The sequence below is a fragment of the Lemur catta genome, chromosome 24 (genome assembly GCF_020740605.2).
Source record: "Lemur catta isolate mLemCat1 chromosome 24, mLemCat1.pri, whole genome shotgun sequence".
Lineage (NCBI taxonomy): Eukaryota > Metazoa > Chordata > Mammalia > Primates > Lemuridae > Lemur > Lemur catta.
The window spans coordinates 7,676,818-7,699,744 of record NC_059151.1 but is presented as its reverse complement, the minus strand read 5'-3'; the positions used below and the strand labels follow the sequence as shown (position 1 = coordinate 7,699,744).

The 22,927-nt window shown below is 35.4% G+C and overlaps 1 protein-coding gene across 2 annotated transcripts in view; it reads right to left on the bottom strand.

Annotated features, from left to right (window-relative positions):
• The window catches only part of GRID2 (glutamate ionotropic receptor delta type subunit 2), a 1,057,247-nt gene that overhangs the window by 485,074 nt on the left and 549,246 nt on the right, over positions 1-22,927 (bottom strand). For both annotated transcript variants that reach the window (XM_045536712.1, XM_045536713.1), the window contains exons 3-4: positions 19,660-19,944; positions 1,079-1,284 (exon numbers count right to left, since the gene is read on the bottom strand). In XM_045536712.1, the coding sequence (XP_045392668.1) occupies positions 1,079-1,284; positions 19,660-19,944 (491 nt within the window). The remainder of the gene's footprint in view (positions 1-1,078; positions 1,285-19,659; positions 19,945-22,927) is intronic.

The following is a 22,927-nucleotide window of genomic DNA, read 5'->3' as shown; positions in this document are numbered from 1 at the left end:
TCTTTCTATTATGGAGAAATCTACTGGTTCAATTTATTTGCTAACCATAAGGAGTCAGTTTTACATTTGTCCTTAAACTGCATAATAAAGTTTCCTATTAAAATAAAAAAAAGTGGTATTATTGATAGTTTTCTATAAGTTTTAGTCTTCCTAGTGATTTATATTCTCGTCAAGTTTTTTGATACCAATTATATTACAGAGTGTCAAAGAACTTCTAACACATTCCTAATTTGGAGGCTTTATGGCAGTACTTTGGGAGCTAACAGGAGCATAATGGCAAAGTGAGGAAAAAAGTATTAATCACATAAAGTTACCGAAATTAAAAACATTAACAATAAAACCCATGTGAAAGTATGTAATGCCATGACCAGGTCTATCACTATATAAAATTAACAACTTGAAGTAAGGCAAAAATGACCTCACAATAATCCTTTGCAAGGCAGTAAACAGCAGGCATTTTAGAACATGGAGATATTACACCAATCACTAGAAAGTCTTAACTGTATTTTTACAAAGTTTCAGAGCTTCTACCCAAACGAACAGATACAATTAAAAATTTGAGCATGCAGCATCTAAAATGTCCAATGTTCATCAATTTGTAAAGTTTCAGACAGTTTAAATTATTTGTCTTGGTACAGAGTTCACAGAGAAGTAAGCCAGCTACATGTTTTTGTAAAAGTGATCATGTTTAGGCAGTAATATCTTGATTCAAGTAAATCTTTTCTTAGAAGCAAAATTTTAACTTGTAAAATTAGAGAGCTATGCACTTGTGAATTCATTTTTGAACTTGCTAGATTCATTTAGGTCGACAGCACTTTTAAAATCCCTTGAGACTTCTTAAAACGGTCCTGGCTATGTGCCTAAACATATATAAATACAAACATTCTCAGCAATTAACTGGACAGTAAGGGGTAAATGAGATGAGCAAGGAATTCATTGTGCTACCTTCATTAGCGTTAATGAGAGTTGTGTAGTTAATTCCCTCACACTGCTCTTAATTTTCATCTCCTCTGTGGGGTCTACTCTGAACCATTTAATTTTTCCACCCTAGCCATACGCCATGAAAATTTTTACTCACCTCGGTAATGAAGGATTTGGCCGTGGCAGGATTCATAACAAGGATGGCTCGCCTAAGAGTGTCTCGATAGCGATTCAATTCCTCTATTCTCATGGTATCAAAGAGAGTTGTGATCATTTTATTGATATTGTTTTCTACCTTCTGAAGTGCAACATCCATCCCCTGCTGAGATACTTTGTCCAAAAACTCCTGTATTCCACGGATATCTAGAAACATGAAAAGCCCAACAAAATGCGAATTACAGCACAGAAGGGAGACAAAAGCTATTTCACTTATATCTGAATAGTTTAGTGTCCAACATTGCAGGCTGTCTGAAATTATTAACTGAGTAGCTGATGGAACTCCCAAATATGTTTAAGGTTTTGCACGATTTAATACGTTTACCTGAAAAATGTAGGAATTATTATTTTACAAATGGATTTCTTTCTACCCACACAGATTCTAAATTATCTCAACACTGGAAATGTTGGAACAAGATAGAAGGAGGTGGTTGGGGGGAAGCCTCACTCCCCTAAAGCAAAACATAAGAAGGAGAGTACATTCTCTATTTTCCTTAGCATTAAAGAGCATTAACCCGAAGCAAAACATGAATATCACTGATGACAGATGAATCTGAATCAAGATAATCAACATTTCTTAAAATAGACAACAGTATCAATAAACTTGACTTTTATAATCTAGTTAGAAAGAAAATTTTGAAGGTTATATTTAAAGGGTCTTAGGTCACTTAAACCACAAATAAAATAACTGTATTTTTGTCTATTTTATGAGTATTTACACCTTAGCACAAATCTGAACAACTTAGTAGGAGAGTTTTCTCTTCAAGAGGATATAGTACTTTACCTTTAAAACATAAATTGTCAAAACATATTTCAGCATTTTAGAAAATGTTAAGCAACATTTTTGAATGTATGATGATTAGCAAAATATTCACATACCTATTCCAAAATAATCAAAGTTCTGAAAAGTTATCAAATAAAAAGTCCAGTGTCCACTTTACATTTAAATAAGAAAAGTAAAATTCAATCTAAATAAAATGTTTACCAATTTGTACTTTGATGTGTATTTAAGTAACAATAAGCATCTGAAATGTTACGAACATTTCTACCTAGTACCACATTGGTTGTTTATAAAAGAAGTTATCTGAAATAAATATAATTAGAAGATAATCCTGACACAATATAATCTTCATATAGCAGATTTGCTTTTCCCATATCATAAATTATGTTTTCCATTATACATCATGTTTTAAGGAAAAAAAATTGGAAAAAGATAAGAAATGGGATTGTAGAGAACTTATTATGAATAGATTCTATCTCAAAATCTCTAATTGTGTGTGACTGTATGCATGTAAAAGTTGTTTCTCAATGGCAACAATTAACTTTTGTATTTTTCAATACATTAATAATTAAAAGCAATAGATAATCCCATAGAACAAAAAAACAGACACAAATTTGGAAATTGACATTTACTCAGAACAAAAGTAACTGAGTAAAACAAAGGGAAAAAAAATCTTATATTTACAAGGTTATAAATTATTTTTTTTAAAAAGAAACGCTTTGCTTTCTTTTCTGATTGCTTTTATTTTAAAACAATTACTATATATGTGATATGTTTAGTTGTCTGGTGACTCTCAAAATCTTTGCAATATATATCCTGTATAAACTCTACCTTACATTTCTTATTCTACTTTTATTACAAACCCAGGATGTTAGTTAGAATCAAAGAAGGTTAAAACAACAAAAGCCTCAGCTAAAGCAGAGCATGAGATACAAAAGCTGAAATAATCAAAGTATTAAATATTTATTCAATATTGAATTCAGAAAGTACATAAGGTGTAAGACCATGAAGTATGTGAGCAAATACCCATCCCCACATTGAGACAGACAATAAATAAATAAACTTAAAACACAAATCACACTGAATGCTTGGAAGGAAACAGTAAAGGTGTTTTGTTGGAGGATAATAGGGTGGGGAGGAGGATTTATTTTAGCTAGAACACCAGGAAAATTTCTCCGGTAAACTTGTATTTAAACTGTGTTCTAAAGGATGAGAAGACATTACCCAGGCAAAGAGATAGGGAGAGAAGACAACAGCTCAGAAAACGACCCAAGGCAGTGAAGAGCTTGTGTTTGAAGAATTTATGGGATCCAGTTTGGTTGCAGCCTAGCTAGTCAGAGGTGAAGCTGGATGGAGCGGGAGGGTCAGATTGTGTAGACCCCTGTGAGACACACAAAGAGGTTTTGATTTTATTCTAAATACAGTTTTAATCAATTTAAAGTTTTATCTAGAGGATCTGCCTTAAGTGGATGACTGTTTATGTGTGCAGAATGAAAAGCAGTTTAAGCCTGGAGGTGACTTGTTTGATTGTATGATTCAAATGGAGCTGGTTAATTAATTTCCCTTGATTTAAAACAGTATGACTTTTTTTTAGCTTTTATTTTTGATCAGAAGTATTAATAACATGTATGCTGTTATTTGGTCAGAAAAGTTATGTTACATAAGATCACTATTACCTCTTTAGAGCCTCTTTATTCTGGTCACTTCCCAGATATGTGATTGTGTAATTTTCTGAAAATTTTTCCTGATCTGTAAATGAAGATATATTTATCTTATAGAAGTCTTCAATGGTTAAATTAATGAGGTTGTCCGTGTGAGTGAGTGTGTGTGTGTGTGTGTGTGTACAAAATCCAGTAGGGTCTACTATTATTAACATTATTATTGTTAATAATTGTACACAACTGTTTCTTAAGAAACCAACCCTCCACCCCACCAATAGGGAGAGCCAAATCTACTAACGGCTGCTACCCAAAATAGCGGCCATAAAGTAGTAGGCAGACTCTTGGAATGTAGGAGTTAAACAGAAATAGTTTTGCCTATTTGAGCAAATGATACCAAATGACACTAAGTACTCATATGTGGAAATTGGGAAGTTTCATGACAGAAGAATCTGAATTATGCTGTTTATTAGCTACTCTGTGTAAAAGAGTCATTGAAAGAGACAGCGGGCCTTTGGTTTTGTTAATTGAACATGAACACAATCAATCATCACAGTCATTCAGCTTCATCATCTGTATGCTGACGAGCTGGCAGTCAATGAGCTAAGTTCCACATGTTACAGAAATAAAAAAGACATGGTGCCTGGCCTCAAGGAACTTCCAAGCCAGTGGGTGTGACTAGGTGTTATTTACTGATAACAAAAATCAAAAAAGTAGTTTTGGTAGTTGTCAGTAATTATTAATTCTACTGACCAGATAATTACATATTATAACAGCAAGTGGTGGAGGCTCATTAACTGAGTTATTAAGCATAAGATTGGGAGGAAAAGACATTTTTTCCTAGGCATTATAAAGGAATTTGTGGTAGGCAAAATAATGGTCTTTCAAAAATGACTGCATCCTAATCCCTGTAATCTGTGAATATGTTAGGTTACACAGCAAAGACGAATTAAGGCCGCAGATAGAATCACAGTTGTATTTAATAAGCTGACCTTAAAATAGGGAGAGTATCTCATATTATTTGGGAGAGTCCAGTGTAATCACATATTTAAAATTGGAAGAGAGTGGCAGAAGAAGAGAGCCAAAGGGAGATCTGACTCCTTGAAGAATGGGTTGAGACTTTCTGAACCTTCAGACAGATGCACACTTGCTGGCTTTGAAGATGAGGGAAGGGGATCCCCAGTGAAGAAAGCGGAGTGATCTCTAGAAGCTGGAAAGTGCAAGGAAATGGATTCTTTCCTAGAGCCATTAGAAAAGAGCACAGCCTTGCCAATACTTTGATTTTAGCTCATTGAGATCCCAGTTCAGATTTCTGATCTACAGAACTATAAAATAATAACTTGTGTTGTTTAAGCTTCTGTATTTTTAAAATTTATTTTATTTTATTTTTATAGATTTAAGGGATACAAGCCCAGTTTTTTTACAGGCATATAGTACGTATTGGTGAAGTTAGGGCTTTTAGTGCAACTAACCCCCAAACAGTGTACATTGTACCCATTGAGTACTTTTTCTTCCCTCATCCCCTCCCACCCTCTCACCCTTCTGAGTCTCCAATGTCTATTATTTCACTCTCTATATTCATATGTAAACATTATTTAGCTTACATTTGTAAGTGCAAACATGCAGTATTTGATGTTGTGTTTTTGAGTTTTTTCACTTAAGATCTTGTCCTCTAATCTCATCCATGTTGCTGCAAAAGACATGATTTATTCTTTCTTATGGCTGAGTAGTATAAATTAGTGACAATTTGTTAATACCAGCAATATAAACTAACATAGAACTATACATTAATTAGCATATTGTCACTGCTTTTAGTGACTTTTCCTATCCAGACTGTATAAGAGGGTAAGGTATAGATATTCACATGTTAATTATAAGTATGACATTTTGTTAAAATAGAGGAACATTTTAAATAGACATATCAAGGAATACAACAAACATTTAGTACCTTTTCCTTATAACTTTTAATTGTTTTCATTTACTATTTAGTCAAATTCTAGCTGTCCTTCAGGCCCAAGAAAAGCATGCTAAGCTGTAGAAGGTTGGGTTCCCAGGGAAGCCGACTCTGCAATGGAGATTAGAGAACTGGGAGGATATTAAGGGATAGCACTCGTACTAAGGGAAGGGAGCAAGAAAGAACCAGCAGAGGGAGACGTGGGGCTGTGATGCAGTCTCAGGAAAGGCAGAGGATGGTCTTCAGAGTTATCCCAAGTTAGGGCTAGTGGAAGAAGGAACTTTACAACCCTGCATGGACTTTGGTTCTCCTCAGCTGAGGGCAATTCCTAGGAAGGGTAGTCAGTCAGTGCCCAGACCTGTCAGCAGCTAGGAGAATATGTCCTTCAATTTTGAAGGGGGATTTGAGTTGCACAGGACTGAGTCCATTTTGAAATTTTCCTTATTTTACGGAATCAAAGGCTATTGTTTTGGTTTTTAGGGTAATTTCACTTGAAAAGCCTTTATAAGTCATTTCTAGGCCGCCTTTCCATCTTTCGTTTACAAAGAATCTTTTTATCTGGGGGTAAACACACTGCATTTGATGTCAGAAAACCAGGTTTGGATTCTTACTTAGCTGCCTGTGTAGACCTCTTAACTGGGAATCCATTTCAGTTGATGTCTTTTGTTTTTATCTTCCCAGTATTTCTTCTCCTTTATTTAAATAACAACATGCCATTTTTCATTTAAGGAATGAACCTGCACCCATTCCTTGTGTCCCACATGCCCCCAACCCTCTGCAGTGTATCACTAGATAGTCATGTGTCCTGTGCTGGTCAGTTTCAGCGGTCCATTGTTCTTGGTCTAAGTAATTTGTTCAGGGATAGTCACAGGGCTCAAGCAGGGACTGAAATGTGATATACAGGTAATATAAAAGGAATGGTCTTTCTTTTGTATCACAAGTTGTAATGATGTGGTTTTGGGGTCACAAGAGCCAGCTCATCCAATGAGAAAGTAGCTGAGGTGAAGCAGAGACAAGCCAATTGCTCCCTAGACTTTCCAACCACATGTGTAAAAGAAAAAAAAAAAGGCTAGTTTGAAGTGAGCTTTTGCCAATACAAGAGAAAAGGTCTTGACTAATACGTATATTTTTTTTAAACATCTGGTAATTTGGTGATGAAGGTAAAGGTATAGTTCCTATCCTGGAGATGCTTCAGTTTGCTGGAGGGAATGAACATTTAAATAGGAAATTATATTTCAATGTGATAATGCCACTAAAGGCAATGCAACAAAAAAATGGAAGCATAAGGAAAATAATAACTATCCACAACTTATCTGTGCAAAAAATATTATTTCACCTAATTACTGGGTTGTTCTGATAAGAGGAATTACAGTGTGTGAAGTATTAAAGTAGTTTGTAAACTGCAAATTTCTATGCAATGTACATTTTCTTTATCAAGACTTTATTAACTCCAGTCAAAAGTCCCATCTGTTCTTAATTTTCTTCTGCTACCTCTTTTTCTATGGGAAAAATGGAAAATGGAAGAAAATCTTGATAAGAACTAAAAGTTGATCTTTGTAATATTCACAGACCTTGACAGTCTAGCATCCATTTCTCTGATATCTGAATTGTGTTACCTACTTAGGCCAGCTTCCCACAACAAGCCTCCAAGACATAGTAGCTGATTGAAGCTTAATGATTCATTTTATTAAATCATGTAAAATAATGACTTTATTACAATCTCTGAAGTCAGATTACTTTTAATCTCTCTACTAAAAATAGTTTATATTAAAGTACATTAGAGTAAAAAATCTCAGGAAATATTAGAATTTAATGTATAAACATATTTCTAAACTGACCCCAAGAAAGACTTTGAATCAGAAATATGACACCCTACTGTTCATTCCATACCAGTGGTCAGCATCCATATAGGTCCCTTTCTGAATTGAGTCTTAGCTTACTATGCGCCAAGCATGGTGACAAGTACTTGGAAGAGAATATTGAGCAAAACAAAAACAGCCCCTACCCTCATGGAGTAGTGTATTATCTATACCATCTGATGATAACACAGATCCTATTAGAGAGAGAGGAATCTTGCAATACTACTCATTTTCCAAACCACACTTGAAATTTAACTACGGAGTATTCTCTTGACTATTTCAAAATAGTAATTCATAGTTTGATGATTGTCTTCACCTTTAAAATATTGAATTCAATATGAAAAGAGATCTGTCACCAAGTTTTTGTGTCTGATTTGTTCCTCTACTCATCTCTTCCTCCTCTGTATAGATTAGGAACATTTAATCATTTTGAAAACATCAAGCATTGAAGATCCCACTTGGAGCAGGAAGACTTCAGCACTGTATTCAGCTAATCTTGGTGTTTCTGAAATAATGATAGAATGTCATCCTTAAAAAATTAATATTTAGAATCTTATGAGTTTTCTTAAGAGAAAAAGGAATATGTCATACCACTGCGTACATGAAATACCTCATTGAGTTGAATGGATTTTCCCAACATATGGATAGCAGAGCATACCCTATAAATGGCTTACTTACTTCGTGAGAACATAAGGTTTTTAATCACTGGGCAATTGTAAAAATTTTGCTTAGGAGAACCCTCACTTCAAAAAGAATTGGGAGTAATTTATTGAGTATTTTTTGGCATTTTTGCTTTATTTTTTACTTTGTATTTAAAAAATAAAGATAATAATACACTGTATTAGATTTTGAGGTGACACAGTCTAGTAACAGTGGCCCAACACTGAGATTTTCTATTTGATAAGAACTTGTGATTTGAACATGAGATCACAGTATTTCAGTATGAAAGGCATCTTTCCAGTGACGTTTATCAATATTTGTTAAGGACATTTTACTGATGAATAAATCCAAAGTAGTAGAATACACGTTTTTTTTTTTTAATCTACTTAACATCATATATACTAATGCAAAGGAAATAGTTTAAAAAGATGTTTGGATTAATTATGTGCTTATTGGTGCTCATTGAAGTAAATGAGAGAACTGAAAGCTGGAAAGTAGCCAAATGAGTAATAAACAGCTTTAAGACTGTCTAGAGAGAAAGTCAGTAATATTATAGTCATCAGACATTTGAAAACACTCTCAGGGTAATCATAAACATTTGCAATCAATTAAGAAGAATGTGTCCATTTCATGGGCCTTGATTAAACCTACTTCAAGAATACATGGAATAAATGTTGTGGTTCCTAGAAATGCATTCATGAGGCTGGTCATTTAATGTTCATTTCAAAAGGGTCTCTCATGTGGCAATTAAATTGTAAGGAAAGGGAAATACACTAAATGATGTTGCTTAAGTGCCTCAGATCATTTGCCTATGTACTGACTCTTAATTTGAGATCAGTAAATCAATGTTTTCAGTATGCAGATGAGCCCATAAATAACCCACTCATTAATCCCTGAAGTTGAATTTTTCTTTGTTTTTGTGTACATGGGTGGCAAGAAGTGTATTTGTCTACCTAGTATATCTGATTTAGTCATTTCCATGCTAAGATAGCTTATTGCATCAACACTTATTATGCACACTTAGGTTTCTGATTTTCAGAAACAGTTTAATAAATTACAGTGGAGATTTACATGCGGTCAAAAATCTTGTTGTAGAATAGAAATACTATCCTGAAACTATAAGAAAAATGTTAGAAAGACCATGCCATAAAATAATTTTTAGCTGTTCAAAACAAAATCAAACGAACAAATTCAAATTAAACTTAGTATATGTTTTAAAAGCTATTTTAAAATGTTGAATTATAATGGAAAAATTTATAATTTCCTTAATTTTTCTTTAAAAGCAAGGTTTCCTTAAAAGGAAGTGTGTGTGTCTACATATTTCTACCCTTCATCCCTCCAGCAAAGAGTCCCATGTGACTCAGGCTGGTGACTTAGAGCCCTCCATATCCCTGATCAGCAAAAGACCTGAACAAGGTGTGAGATTTGGATGTAAATCCATATGTACGATATATAACATATGAAATACACACAAAAGAAGAGAAAATATCTTTCTTTAGTACAATAATCTGTCAGGATATGCTTGAGGTCACCACTGTCTGCTGTCTTGCCTGAGAATAAAGCCAACACATGAACTGAGCTATGTCTCTATGTAATTACTGTAATGAACTGCTTAGCAGCTCTCAGTCCTTGTAGTATACCTCCAGTCTCCACAACTGGTTCCATCCCAATAGATCTCCCAATTATGAGGCTGTGGAACCAACATCGTCCCTAGGCAAGGAAAATTAAAGAATTCAAGTAGCTCATTTGATGAGGAGTACATCAACCTTATTGTTTGTTTCATTCTAGTAAATTGGTTCTACCCAGTTCTCTCAGCCCTGAAATTCAATTTTTCTCTCATCAATGCTCTCAGAATGGAATACTTCTAGCAGAGTAATCTATCTGCTATTTTTGTATTCTCAGGACCACCTCCTCTTGTAACTTTCTGGTTTCTGTATTATTCCAGTTGTAAGACTCCTTGATTTTGGAATCTAGCCATTGGCTGGTGCATCCATCTAATTCCTTGCTTAGCCCTCTCTGGTAGTGTATCTGCCTGGACTACTGCCAACTGCCTCTCATGAGCCTCTTTCAATACTATAACTCATCTAATTGACTGCATTTCCTCTTGGAAAGCATTTGGTTGAAAGCATAAAAATCATTCTAAGCAAATAGAGGATAATGCAAAATTGGAAGGTTTGGTCAATATAATGAGTAACAATAAAAATATAACATTAAATTGAAAAATTTAAGCAGAAATTATGAGAAAACACAAAAACGTACAAGTATTTTGTATTTTGCTAAAGAGAGGTAAAGTTCTCAACTCTCTACAGTGACAAGACAACATGTGGCATAGTGTGTGATCTGTAAATGTGTGAGGTGTTTGACATGGAGAGACTGAAAAACTAGGATAGGGATAACAGCATTTATAAAGGTGGAATATCTGAAACACACAAGGTGAAAATGGCAAATTTCTTGCAGTGTTTAGGCAGAAGAGTAGGGTGAGTTCAGGGAGGCACACTCATTTTCCTTACTTATTGATTAATGATTATGTTAGGTAGATAGTTAGGATCTCTGGCTCTTTTAGGGACAAGGGTGCCCTGCTTTGATGCTGCCTCGAGCAATTGCTCCACCTGGGAAGGATAATGGCAGGCTGTCAGTTTTGGTGCTGCCCCACCCTTACTCCCATCAATCTGCTACAACTGGGGAAGGAGGGAATGCCTTGCCAGTCTGGGAATTCCCCAGCCCAGGCACACTAGGATTTGGAAAGTGACCTAGAGTAACCTAAGGGTAATTATTATGTCAGTAGCTTAAATCTGCATTGTGATACACCTACTCCCTTTCCCCCTCAGCTGGGCTTTTAGAGAAGGAGCTCCTACAACCTTGAGAACATGTCTTAATCATTTGGTAACATCCTACACCTCCCGAAAGCCCTTCCCTGGCATAGGCCAATAAAAGGAAACAACTTGAGAATTCCCAGAGAGAGAGTCCTTTAGTCAGTTAAGTCAGTGAGTCAGTCTGTCTCTCTTCATTTGCAGAGACAGACCTGTTTCCTTTTATAATAAAAAGCTATTCCTGTGAAACTGCTTCCTGCTTGTGGTCACTCCATCGCACCGTCCCTGCTTGTGATTTTTTTCCCAAGCAAGGAGCCAAAGAACCAGGATAACAGTCCACCAAGAGGCTGGACCTGACACGTTTGTGTGTCTGATCATTCTTAAGCCAAGAACAACACACCAAGAACTGAGAGCAGACTGCCACCCTGACATTTATAAGTAAAAGAGATTACATATTTCATATTATTCCAGAAAATGGCTTTTTGTCCAGTGTATGTATTTTTAGATTCATATAAACAAATGCTTTTTGACAACCAGAAATGTCCAATGTCCAAAAGTGAAATAAGCTCCTTCAAAAAGTAGTGTTCTGTATCCCTTAGAGTCTTCTGGAAGGGCCATATGAAAGAAGAGACCCGTTGATATTTGTTGTTTTCAGATGCCTCATCAAGGAGCCAAGCTGGCTTATCAGAATCACCTGCAAAGTTTTAAAAATATATATATGTGGCTTGCCTACCTTACAAAAATTCTGATTCCAGGGTTCTGGGATGGGGCCCAGGTATTCCAATGACTAAAACTCTTTTCCATTCATTCTAAAATACTTTGAAATTTGGGTTCTAGGTGTCTACCAAAATAAATTTTGACCTTTCATTTGTGACTCCAGAATTTCTAAATGATCATGACTCAAATTGTTCTGACTTTGTTGAATATAGCACTTATCCAGTCTTGGGGATAGAAGAGAATATGCCCAGTTCAACTGTTTGGTAGGGGTTCTTAATGGGGGAGGGAAACTAGCATGACATTGTGGGTATGTCTCTTTGTACTATTTTATAATGTTGCTGTTGCTTCTTACATTGAGTATATAATAGGGATTAGTGTGTTTATGCTTCTACTTTTCTGTTTCATGAATGCTCAAGGAGGTTCTCCTTAACAGGAAGAAGCTCACGTAGAGAAATGTTAGTGAAGTGGGACAGACTCCTCTGCAGTTTACCGTCAGAATTTAGTGTTAGTGCCTCTCTCCTCTGGTAACCGGAGTTTCCAATGTGTAAATTATGTACTGTTGGTTGATAAGTCAAAAGCTCCAGTCTCAATAGCCCTGATTGCAGTATTATCACACCTCCACCCACAGAAGCAGCTGATAAACCCTGACAAAATTCAGGAACACCCTCACCAATAAGGTTTCTTTTGAGTAGATTTACAATTTTCGATCCCTGCTGCAATTAAAGAAAAGACTGCTGTCTCTTCTCTGCCTCGAAAGAGAGTCTCAGCACTTTATTGGACTCTTTATGTATTTCCAATCCTGTGACTGATGACTATGCCAGTTGGCTGCAGACGGAGGCAGCCTCCTTCCAGAGACTCACCTTGGGATTTTGTTCTTGTTGCTCCCCTAACATGGCTACTGGGTACACCCATTTTGAAAAGCAGCTATTAGCTTTCTATTGGACTATTACCGAAACTGAAAGCCTGATCCGTGAATGGCCTGATAGTCCCACTTTGAGAACGGTCACCTTGAATTCCACAACTAACAAGATATCCAGGGCCCAACGAGCTTGCTTACCTAATGCAAGTCAAAATCAAATTCTCCCTTTGGTAGAATTATTCCTACTTTACCATCTGAAGCAAAGTGCTGGCTTTACAGGGCCTGGACACACAGAGCTTCCCTTAAAGCAAACGAATTGATTCAATAATGGTTTTGCTAAACTGAAACCTGATAGTGTTCACTGTAGGTCTGCTCAGTCATTCAAGTTCAGCTCCACCTACACAGTAGTGAAAATGGGCGTGGTGACTTTGCTAAGTGGGCAGAATCCAAGGCATTTTTTTTTTTATTAAATATGATTGCTCGTCTGTTGCCAACAGCTTAGCTGTTTGTTTGCCACTTAGAGAACTACAGAGTAGTACATTAAAGACATGCTTCTTTGGGGCTGTGAACTGTAGTATATCATGACTGCATCTGAGTTTCTCACAGAGAAGCCCATAGTCAAAGCCCATTATCTCATGAGATCAACTGGACTCAAGTGGCTTATTGAGACAGACACACACAGATTGCCATCATTTTTCCCTGTGTCCCAATCATACTGAACATGACAATGTACCATCATGGACTGCTCACAAAGTAAAGAACTCTGGTTTTTCTATTACTAAGGTTACCACTGTATACAGCACTTGTGATTCCTGCTGAAAGTTTACCTCCTTGTCTCCTGGTAGGGAAAGCCACTTCACACAGGTATGGTCCACTCCCACTGCCAGCACATTGACTATTTTGGACCTCTGATACCCTCTCAGGGGTACCTGAACATGTTCTGGATAATTTTTCAGGTCATTAGTATTGTTGTTCCAGTATGATCAGCTGACTTAGGCTTATTAACTAATCTATGTCATATTTTCAGCTTACTGGACCATTTGCAGTCTGACAAAAATGTGCCAGAAGACACTCAACAATGAATGGCCTGATCGTCAAGGAACTCCATGGATCTTCCACACTCTCTACCATCCAGAGACTTCTGGTATTTTTGAGAAGTCACAAGAATCTTCTCAAATATTGACTCAAAATCTACCTGCTTCACCTCCTCCTGGTCATACACCATAGTAAGGCAGTTTATTCACTTAAAACAGATGTTCCATGAAAAGAATCATATCATCTTGGCTGATTTCTGCATAATTATCAACATGAAAGTGGTGTGGGATTATTTAGACCTACTTTTAAAATTCAGAATTCCATTCTGATCTATCCTGGGCATGACATTTCTTTCTTTTTTACCCAGACGAGCCTGGTGACAGCCCTGCCTAAATGGAGCTTAGGGGATTTGGACTTAATTATGTTTCAGCTTCCTGGAGTTTCTTGTTTGATTGACATGATTCTGGATCATAAGGATAATGAATCCTTTGTGAGGACACAGCTTGTCAAGTTCTCCTATAATGGTCTATGCAGGCTAAAGAAACGGACATGATCATTCTTGTAAGTTTTATAAAAATGTCCTTGTAGCTCTTGTACCATTGTTTACGAAAGGTCTAAGTTGAGAAAAAAGTGAAGTTGCAGCTGTTGGGATGGAATACACCAATTTTTTGGAGACAGAGGGAGACAACTGCGACACCTGAGAAGAGAACATCCATAGACCCCTAGAGGTACGGGGAAAGGATGGACATTAATGATCTTTGTCCCCTACCAAGTGATTTCTGGAGTCTTCTCCATAAAGGAAAACACTGCTGTGCAGACTTTCCAAACTGGGGATAAGTGCCTTAAATTTGACTGCTTACCAGATGGCCCTATTCACGATGTGATCACCATTCCTTTACTTGTGCCAATGAGACTAAAGGAAATACCAGGGCATGCACCCTATCCACTTCCATGCATCAATACCTTCAAATATCTTCTTCACCACTACTCTCACTCATCACATGGGGTGGTAGGAAAACCATCAGTATGGTAGCATAAAACAAAATTGGTAACCAATTTCCTAAAGGGCCAGATAATAATATTTTAGGCTGTGGGTTATACTGTTTTTGTTAAACAGCTCAACTCTGGTACTGTAGCTCAAAAGTAGCCATGGACAACATGCAGATAAACAAACACGGCTGTGTTCCCAAAAAACGTTATTTACAAAAAGAGATTTCAAGCCCAAAAGTAGTTTGCTGACCCCTGGAGTAGACAATCAGAACAGATCAGACCAAATATCTTTATGAAGTCTCTCCTAAGCAAGGGCTGGACTCAGTCATTCCATATGAATTGGGGAACTCCAGGCACTACCAGCTGGCAAGGAAGCAACGTTGGAAGAACTACTGACTTGTGTCCCACCTGGGGGATCCCGACAGTTGTAACAGTCCCTTCCCTCTGCCACCTCAGGGGCACCTATGCACTTCCAGTGCTATAGTTCTTGTGTGAAGATTACCACTCTCCTGAAGACATGACTTGCACATTAGGGGTAGCCATGAGAGATCTCCAAGTATTTGAGTAAACATCAGCAGCAAATAATATAGTAGTCCAATGAGATCTCCCTAAAATGAGCTACCCTTATTTATTTCAGGGAGCTACATGGAACAATATCTGTGAATCCTGTGGGCAGTTTTCCCTACAATATGAGTGGTCCAACTTACAAGTTTTTTCCTGAATTTCGCTAAAGTGATCAATGGCACCACTTCAGCTTTGGAATCCATTCAGGTCAGCTTCAACTCACTGGCCAGGATATTTATAGATGACCAGCTTTCTCCTTGTGGGCAAAGGTGGAGTCTTTGTAACCACAGAGAGGAACCATCATTAATCCAGGCTCATGTTACTTGCCATGCCATGAGTTATAAAGTCCTCTCTCTCTAATCTAGGAACATAGTGTTATCTGCCAGGATGCATGAAACTGATGCAGGCTAACTTGTTAGCTAGCAAATAGGGTAAACTTTCAGATCTTTCACAATTCTTGACAACATTGTAACACAATCCCTAGTTGTAAGAGATCCTGTAACTATAGTTTTTCAAATAGGAATATTGCACTTTCAAACTGAATTTAGTCTTTTGTTTGAAAACAAAAAAGGGAGAACAGTATTGATCTAACCAGCCGAACAAATCCCATGAACCATAAGAATTTACTTTAAAAATCCAGGTGACTTTATCCTTAACTTTCTGCATAAATCTTTCCACTTGGCCAGAACCATTAGGTACAAAAAGATTTTTTTCTTTTGTGGTTACAGAGACTCCACTTTTTTGCCCACAAGGAGGAAGCAGCCACTTCTGACAGGGATAGGTCAGCCTATTTAGACCCAACGATTGTCCTGTTTCCATGCTTCCAATGATAACTAAACCTTCCTAATTGACTTGTAATATTTTTAAAATTTTCGTATGTTGAAATCAGCAGACTTGAAGTCATTAAAAATCATCTCTTTTTAATGAAGGTGATTCTGTACATTTAATTTGTAAACTTATTTTTTATTTTACAACTATCCAAAATTAATCATATTCTCATTTGCATAGTGTCAAAGTAATGTAGTGATTGAGAGAAGGGACTATGGAAGAGACCATCAGTGTCTGAATCTTGGCTTTTCCATGTACTTGCAAATTACCTGAAGTTTCAGTATCTCAGTTTTTTCATTTGTAAAAATAATAAAAACAATAGTAACTACCTCAGAGGACTATTGTGAAGACTAAATGAGATAATACATGGAAAGCACTTAGAACAGAGCCTGGATGTAGTAAATGTTCTCCATAGGATTAGCCCTTGTTATCATACTCTTGAGAGATGGTTCATTGCAACTACTTTATATTCATTACGTGTGGTTAAGAGCATAGGCTCTGTCAGACTTTAAAGCTCTTAGCTATGTTTTTTGTGAAGAAGCCACTCATTAGTTGTTTCTGTTTTCCTGTTTGTAAAATTATGACAGTAATATTACCTACTTCATAGGGCTGTTGGAAAGATTAAATGATCTATCTGTATGTGTGTGTATAATATCTATACTCTAGTGCCTGGCAAATAAAAATGCTCAGTGATATTTTAATTGCTGCAAGACTTGATCACACTTTTTCTCTATTGAAGTGGCTGTTTCTCACATATAAAATCTTACCTAACTTTCAAAATAAAGATCAACGTCCACCTATAAAGCCTTTTTAAATCACTGCTGCCAAAATTAAACACCTTTTTGTTACACAGCACTAGCATTCAGTTTGTATCATTCATAACACTCCACACATTATTTCCTCTGTTAACAGAGATATATAAATATTTTACCCTCTTTGTTAATTGTAAGCTTCTTAAAGGCTAAGCCTGTGTTTTTAAATACTTTTTATCTGATATTTTGCATTGCACTAAGCAAGAGAGCAAAGAATACTTCCTGAAGGACACATTTTTAAAAGCTCAATACTTCCTAACCTCTTTTCAAGCCTTTCAAAAAATGTCTTGAATCAATCCATTCAAATAAAGTTTCCACATTTTTCTCTTTTCATCCATTGACTTAAAATCTAAGATGTGAATTTTCTTTGTTAAGAAACTTAAAGTAGACTTTTATATTGTGACCTTAATTATAATCAACCGCTTTTGAGAAAAGAGTTTCTCTAATTAACTTGATATAGAAGACTATTATCTATCAAGGCTTTCTATATCAAATCTTCTTTTTAAGTCTTAAGAAAAGCATATTTTTCTGAGCAAAATACATCTTCAATAACATTTGGCCCCAGCAAGCTGCCTGATTCCATCTATAGAAGATGCTTAATCCATTCATTAATGAAAGCAATTTCTGATAACCAAGATAAAAGGCAAGTACAATTCCAATGTTTGGACTTAAAATGATGACACTGATGAAATGGATATGTAAATACATATAGCCCTCTTCAAGGTACAAGTATTTAGATAGCTTGATGTTTACTTTGGACTCCAGCCCAATTCTTTACTTGAAAGGTCTATTGTAAATATTAAAGGGAAATTTTCTTTCATTAAACAAGGGTATTACTGGAAATAATTTTAATGATAGCAGGGTAATTTTTTTTTATGAATTATTAAATTAAAGAAGTCAAAAAGCAAGTTTTTCACCGGAGTAAAAGACAATTCCTAGAACAAATCCTGTATCTAATAGAGGACCCAGTCATACATTGTATGATTATCCCATCTTATTTACTTAAAGAAAAGCTGGGGAAAATGGATGAGAAATTTCAAATGTATATGAATGATTCTGTGACTATGTACTTAGTATACATTTTCAAAAATATATTTACCTCATCAATAATAAAAATGTCTTCTCTCATACAAATTCCCAGACTATAATCCACGCAGGACTGGGAAATAAGCTAACAAGGGATTTTCTTCCCTCATGGGTATTTATAGCCAAAGAGAGTAAAATTCTCATTCAATGTTGTCAAAATGTCTTCATCAAAAATCACTTTTCTGTTCTTTCTTTTACAGGACTATTTTGATAGCAGTAACTAAAAAGTGTTTCCCTCCCTTAAAGAATGACTTCAGGTTTTAAAATTCATTATTCCAACCTGGTTTGATCAGAGGCCAAAGAATACAGTTTAAATTATAAAGGCCACAAATAATCTGACTGGAAGAAAATCGACAGAGGCATATTCAGCATGTTGATTATACAGATAAAGAGTTTACTGTGTTCACTAAATAATTCTATCAGTGATTTTCAGACTTGTGTTGGGTTCAGCGCTTACTTTTACTGATGAGCCAATTATTTTTTATATCCTTTTTGTTTACTTTATTCATTTCAGTCTCTTGTCTTTGTTCTGTGACCCCTAAATAATATGAATTAAGCAACAAAAATAAGGATTTCCATCACAGAGACAAAAGAGTGTGTTTCTAGAGAGGGCCACAGACTTTGGCTGTAGCCTACCCATCAAGTTTAATGGGACTCTGGCTGCCAAAACCCCATGCAACCTTTGAATATTTAGGGCTAAATGTAACTGCCGCTCACTCTCCCTCCCTGTTGCTTCCCAGATTTCTGCCAACTTGTTTGTTCTCAGTTCTATTGATGGTACTTTCTGGCGTAATCTTCTGTAACTGTTCTCCAGTATTGTTCATAAGGCTGGGTAGATGATGACAAGAAAACAGTTTTTAAAAAATGCTTATTTACTTATTTGCTAAGAAAAATAAATTGCACTACGGAGGGTGAAACACTACTCTCTGATTTTCTTTTCATAAAAATTTAAAAACTGGACCCATCCATAGTGAACAGAAAGTTTTTCCAAGACTACTGCCCAAGACATAACCTCTAAGGAAACACATCTTTCAAAATATACATTCACTTCCCCTCATTTGGTTATTATCCATCTCTATTTTATTTCTCCCCCTAGTGATAAAAATTAGAGATAAATTGCATTTGAAGATTTCTGGGATCACTCAGTTAGAAAACAGGTAGATAAATTAAAAATATATATAGAGAGATTTTTAATAAAACTAATACTATTTTTACTTACTTTTCTTTATGTAACATAAGTAAATATAGGGAGACAAAGCATTTTCCCTTCACATCACAGTAAATTTAGAGACAATGCCTTGTGTTTTACCTTGGAAGATTACATAGCTTTTATATTACCTGGTATTTTTGTGAGATTTTATATTATAGATAATATGCTGTGCTAACCATAAAGGAATATAATTTCAGTAATTCCAAAGAATTAAGTACTGAGTAGATATTAAAGTCTACACAAGGGTGTAAGTGAGATCTTTCAGATTAATTTTGAATCAATAAATAACGAGAGGTAATTTTTTCAGTGTTCCGGGATCTATCCAAAAATGGGATTCTGTTATTACAGAGAGTTATACATTTTTTTGAAAGGGGAAAAAGACAGTGTTGTCTTTATGACTTCCCATTAGTTGAAAAGTCAAGATATACTGGAGTCAGATTTCCTTTAGAAACATTTGTGAACTGATCATTAATTAGCTCTAGGTATTTATTTTTAAATTCCACTTCATACAATAGGATTGAACTTACTGACATTAACAAAATTTTTGGTTGTGGCTGCTAGGTTTCCAAGAAGAATATGGCACAACAAGAAAACTACAAATAGCAATGAGTAAGCTCCCTGAAATATTTCAAGATTTAATGAAGTCGCTTCTCATGCAAATATCAGCCTACAAAACTTACGCAAATGACAAATACTTACCATATTCACTATCATAGAATATAATGAATTTCTGCCAGGCATACTCTGTGACCACTCTTAGGATAACATCATTCAAGTAGACAGGTGGGCGAACTGAGAGAGTGTAGTCATCATTCCGGTTGCTCCGGGTGAGTCCACAGCCACTTCTTGGGGTCCCAGCTGTTGAGCGCTGAATGAAGAGGTGGGGGATGTGCATGGCATCTGCCAGAGACTGGAGGGATCCTGCTGACGTGCAGCCAATGGAGCTGACCAGGGCCAAGATGCCTTGATTCATAAGTTCACAGGCTGCAAGAAAGCACAGTAATACTCAATATGTCAATGGGGTTCATAATATTTTCCATTTTTGAGAAGCAGTCGACAGATAAGGTTTACAGAGTTATCATATAACTATGCATTTTTTTTTTTTAGACAGGAACAGTCTATCATATAGAGATCCTCAAATTACACAGTGTTATTGGGATTCATTTCAAGAATTCTGCCCTTATTAGCATGTGACCTTGCGCAAATCACTTAGCTTCTCTTGGCTCAGTTTCATCAACTGTACAGGGGATAATATGACATGAATCTTGCAGGATTATTGAAAGAATTAGAGAAAATACAGTGTCTGTTCCTTGCCTCTCACATGAGATTCAATTAATGGTAGTTAAACTTTTATAATTATCAATTTATAATTCAGAGAAAAGATAATTCCTTACTGAGTGTACCAGTTTTCAAAAAGTAGATAATATTTAAACTGGTGGATGAATGGAGGGAGACGAAGGTTTGGAGGAAGGCATTTCTGGCTACAGAAAACAGAGCCATTTTGGCATCTAAAAATCTGATGATACTTTGTCTCTCTCAGTAAACTGGAATAAGAATGATATTTTTTTTCCTTGGCAGTTATAAAATTCATGTTCAAGTCAAATCAAATCAAATCCTAAATGTCAACAACTATCTCAGACTAGTTCCTAGATGAATAATTTCTAATTTTTACTCTATGGTTTATAATCTCTGTTTTAATGTCATTTTAACTATTTTTTGTATGTACTTATCTCAAAATGTACTTAAAACCAGATCAAATATAAATTATAAGTACATATAAAGACATAGCAGATTTGGTAAAAAAAAGTTAAGAAGTTATGTCTCATAATGCCAAAGTTTGAAGGTAAAGGATTAGGAATAAATTCAAAAGTAAATTCAGAAAGAACCAAGGCAAAAATTATTTCTGTATTTCCAGTTGTTATAATTGGTTCAGCCTTTATTCTAGATTTTAGGCATTCTAGGTATTTTTCAAGAGTCAGACTTTATTATGTAATGTATTTTTTTGTGTAATTTTTGAAAAATTTAAAGGAAAATTTAGATGGTAAGCACTTCTGTGTAATTAATTGGCCAGTTAATAAAGGCTGATTTAAACTGCAAGCTTAGAAGTATAATACTATACCAATGACAAACATATAGACATCAAATACATTTATTATTATTAATGTTAAGGCAACCAATACATACAAAATAAATGAATAATTATTATGGACAATTTTTCAAGCACTGCCTCATGAGAGAGGTTCTATTGATTCCAAATAAATATGAAAGATAGTATCAGGGATGAATGAATGCTTCTTAGACCATAACAGATCGAGTTTGAAGTTTTAGTAAAAATCACACATTCTGCTCATGTCCATGAATTCAACTTTTATAGAAAGCAATATAAATGTGTATTTATAATTTCAGTGAATTTATGAAAAAAGATTGTTTCATCATTGTGGTAAATAAGACAACTATTGATTTATATAAGCAAATATAAATTCACTTTTTAAAAAGATTTTGTTTAAAAGTTTGGTTCATTTAGTGGTTAAAATGAAAGTAAGAAGAGTGCCTTAAGGTACACACAGTTGGATTTAATCTTTAGATTACATTAATTGCAAGTGATTAAGTAATGACAACATGTTATATGTCTCTACCACAAAAATCATAAAGTTATAAATATAAAAGTTTGAGGCAAAAATTCAGTCCCAGTATTGTATTGTCACATATAACATTGCAGGAAAATTGTCTGTTTTAATCTTTAGATTTAGAAGGATAAACTCCAAAATGAAATCTTGCTTAGCAGATAAATTTGCTTCAGCATATAATCTTATTTCTTCTAATCAACTATGTTACTTCCTCCTAATCACTGTTAGAAAGGACACAAACTAAGCAAATACTAAAACCAATTATTTTTATATAAGAAAATATGTTGTTTCTTAGATTACTATTTGGTATTAACTGTCCTGCTACAAATATTAGCGAGAATAACTGAAATTTCCCTATAAAACCAAAATGTATACCATCAAAAATTATAGTTAGAAAACATACAATGCCAGACCTGAAAGATAAGTTAGTCCAGGAATGGAAAATTGGCTTTACCTGCTGAGCCAACCATGACTTGTTGGTAAACGGGCATTCTGGAACACTGTTTTGAGAAAGATTTTAAGACTCAACAATAAAAAGTACCAAAATCATTTTGTGAGGTTTCTCATAGGAAGAGACTGGGAGAATAGTGGCCTGCAAGTTATCAATGTGCATTCCTCTGATAGTTCCTAACCTTTTATTGTTTACAGTTGTCAAGAAATCACACACCCTCCATTTAACAAAAAAATAGAAGACTCACATCTCTAATGCATGGCCCAGTGTCCTTTTCACTGCAACAAGCAAACAATGAAGAATCTTTTATTCATAACCTTAAAATTTTGTATGAAAAAGAAAAGACTGAGCTAGAGTTTTCCACAGGGGGAACCTCAATTGGAGATTGTCTAATGCCAGCTATGGTGAAAAGAGGTAGTTCCACTAAAGAGATAAGGAAGAGCTTACACAACTAAAATGGATTGGAACTGATTGACCCAAAACACAACCCCAGTTTTGCACATATAAAAACGGGCCTAGGCAGTAACTTATCATTTCCCCTTCAAGACTGTATTTGATGCCCATTTTGCCCTATTTTACCCCAGTTGAAGCATATAAGATACAAATTGATTTTCTCTGGGTCTCAACCATCCATAAGGCCCAAGATAAAGGTTAGTATAAAAAGTAGACTATAACTCATGACAGCTAAAGAGAGATTTAAGGAAATAAAGGGATACGCCAAGAAAAGAAGCAAAGCTAAGTGAGAAAGTCTATCTTTTGCAAGAATTCCATGTTTTATCTGTTACAAGATTGCATTACTGAGTTTTAATTTCATAGAATGCATACATCAGTTTATTAAACAGTGTGAGAACTGAATTTGGGAAGATTGAAGTGTGTGTATTTATGCACC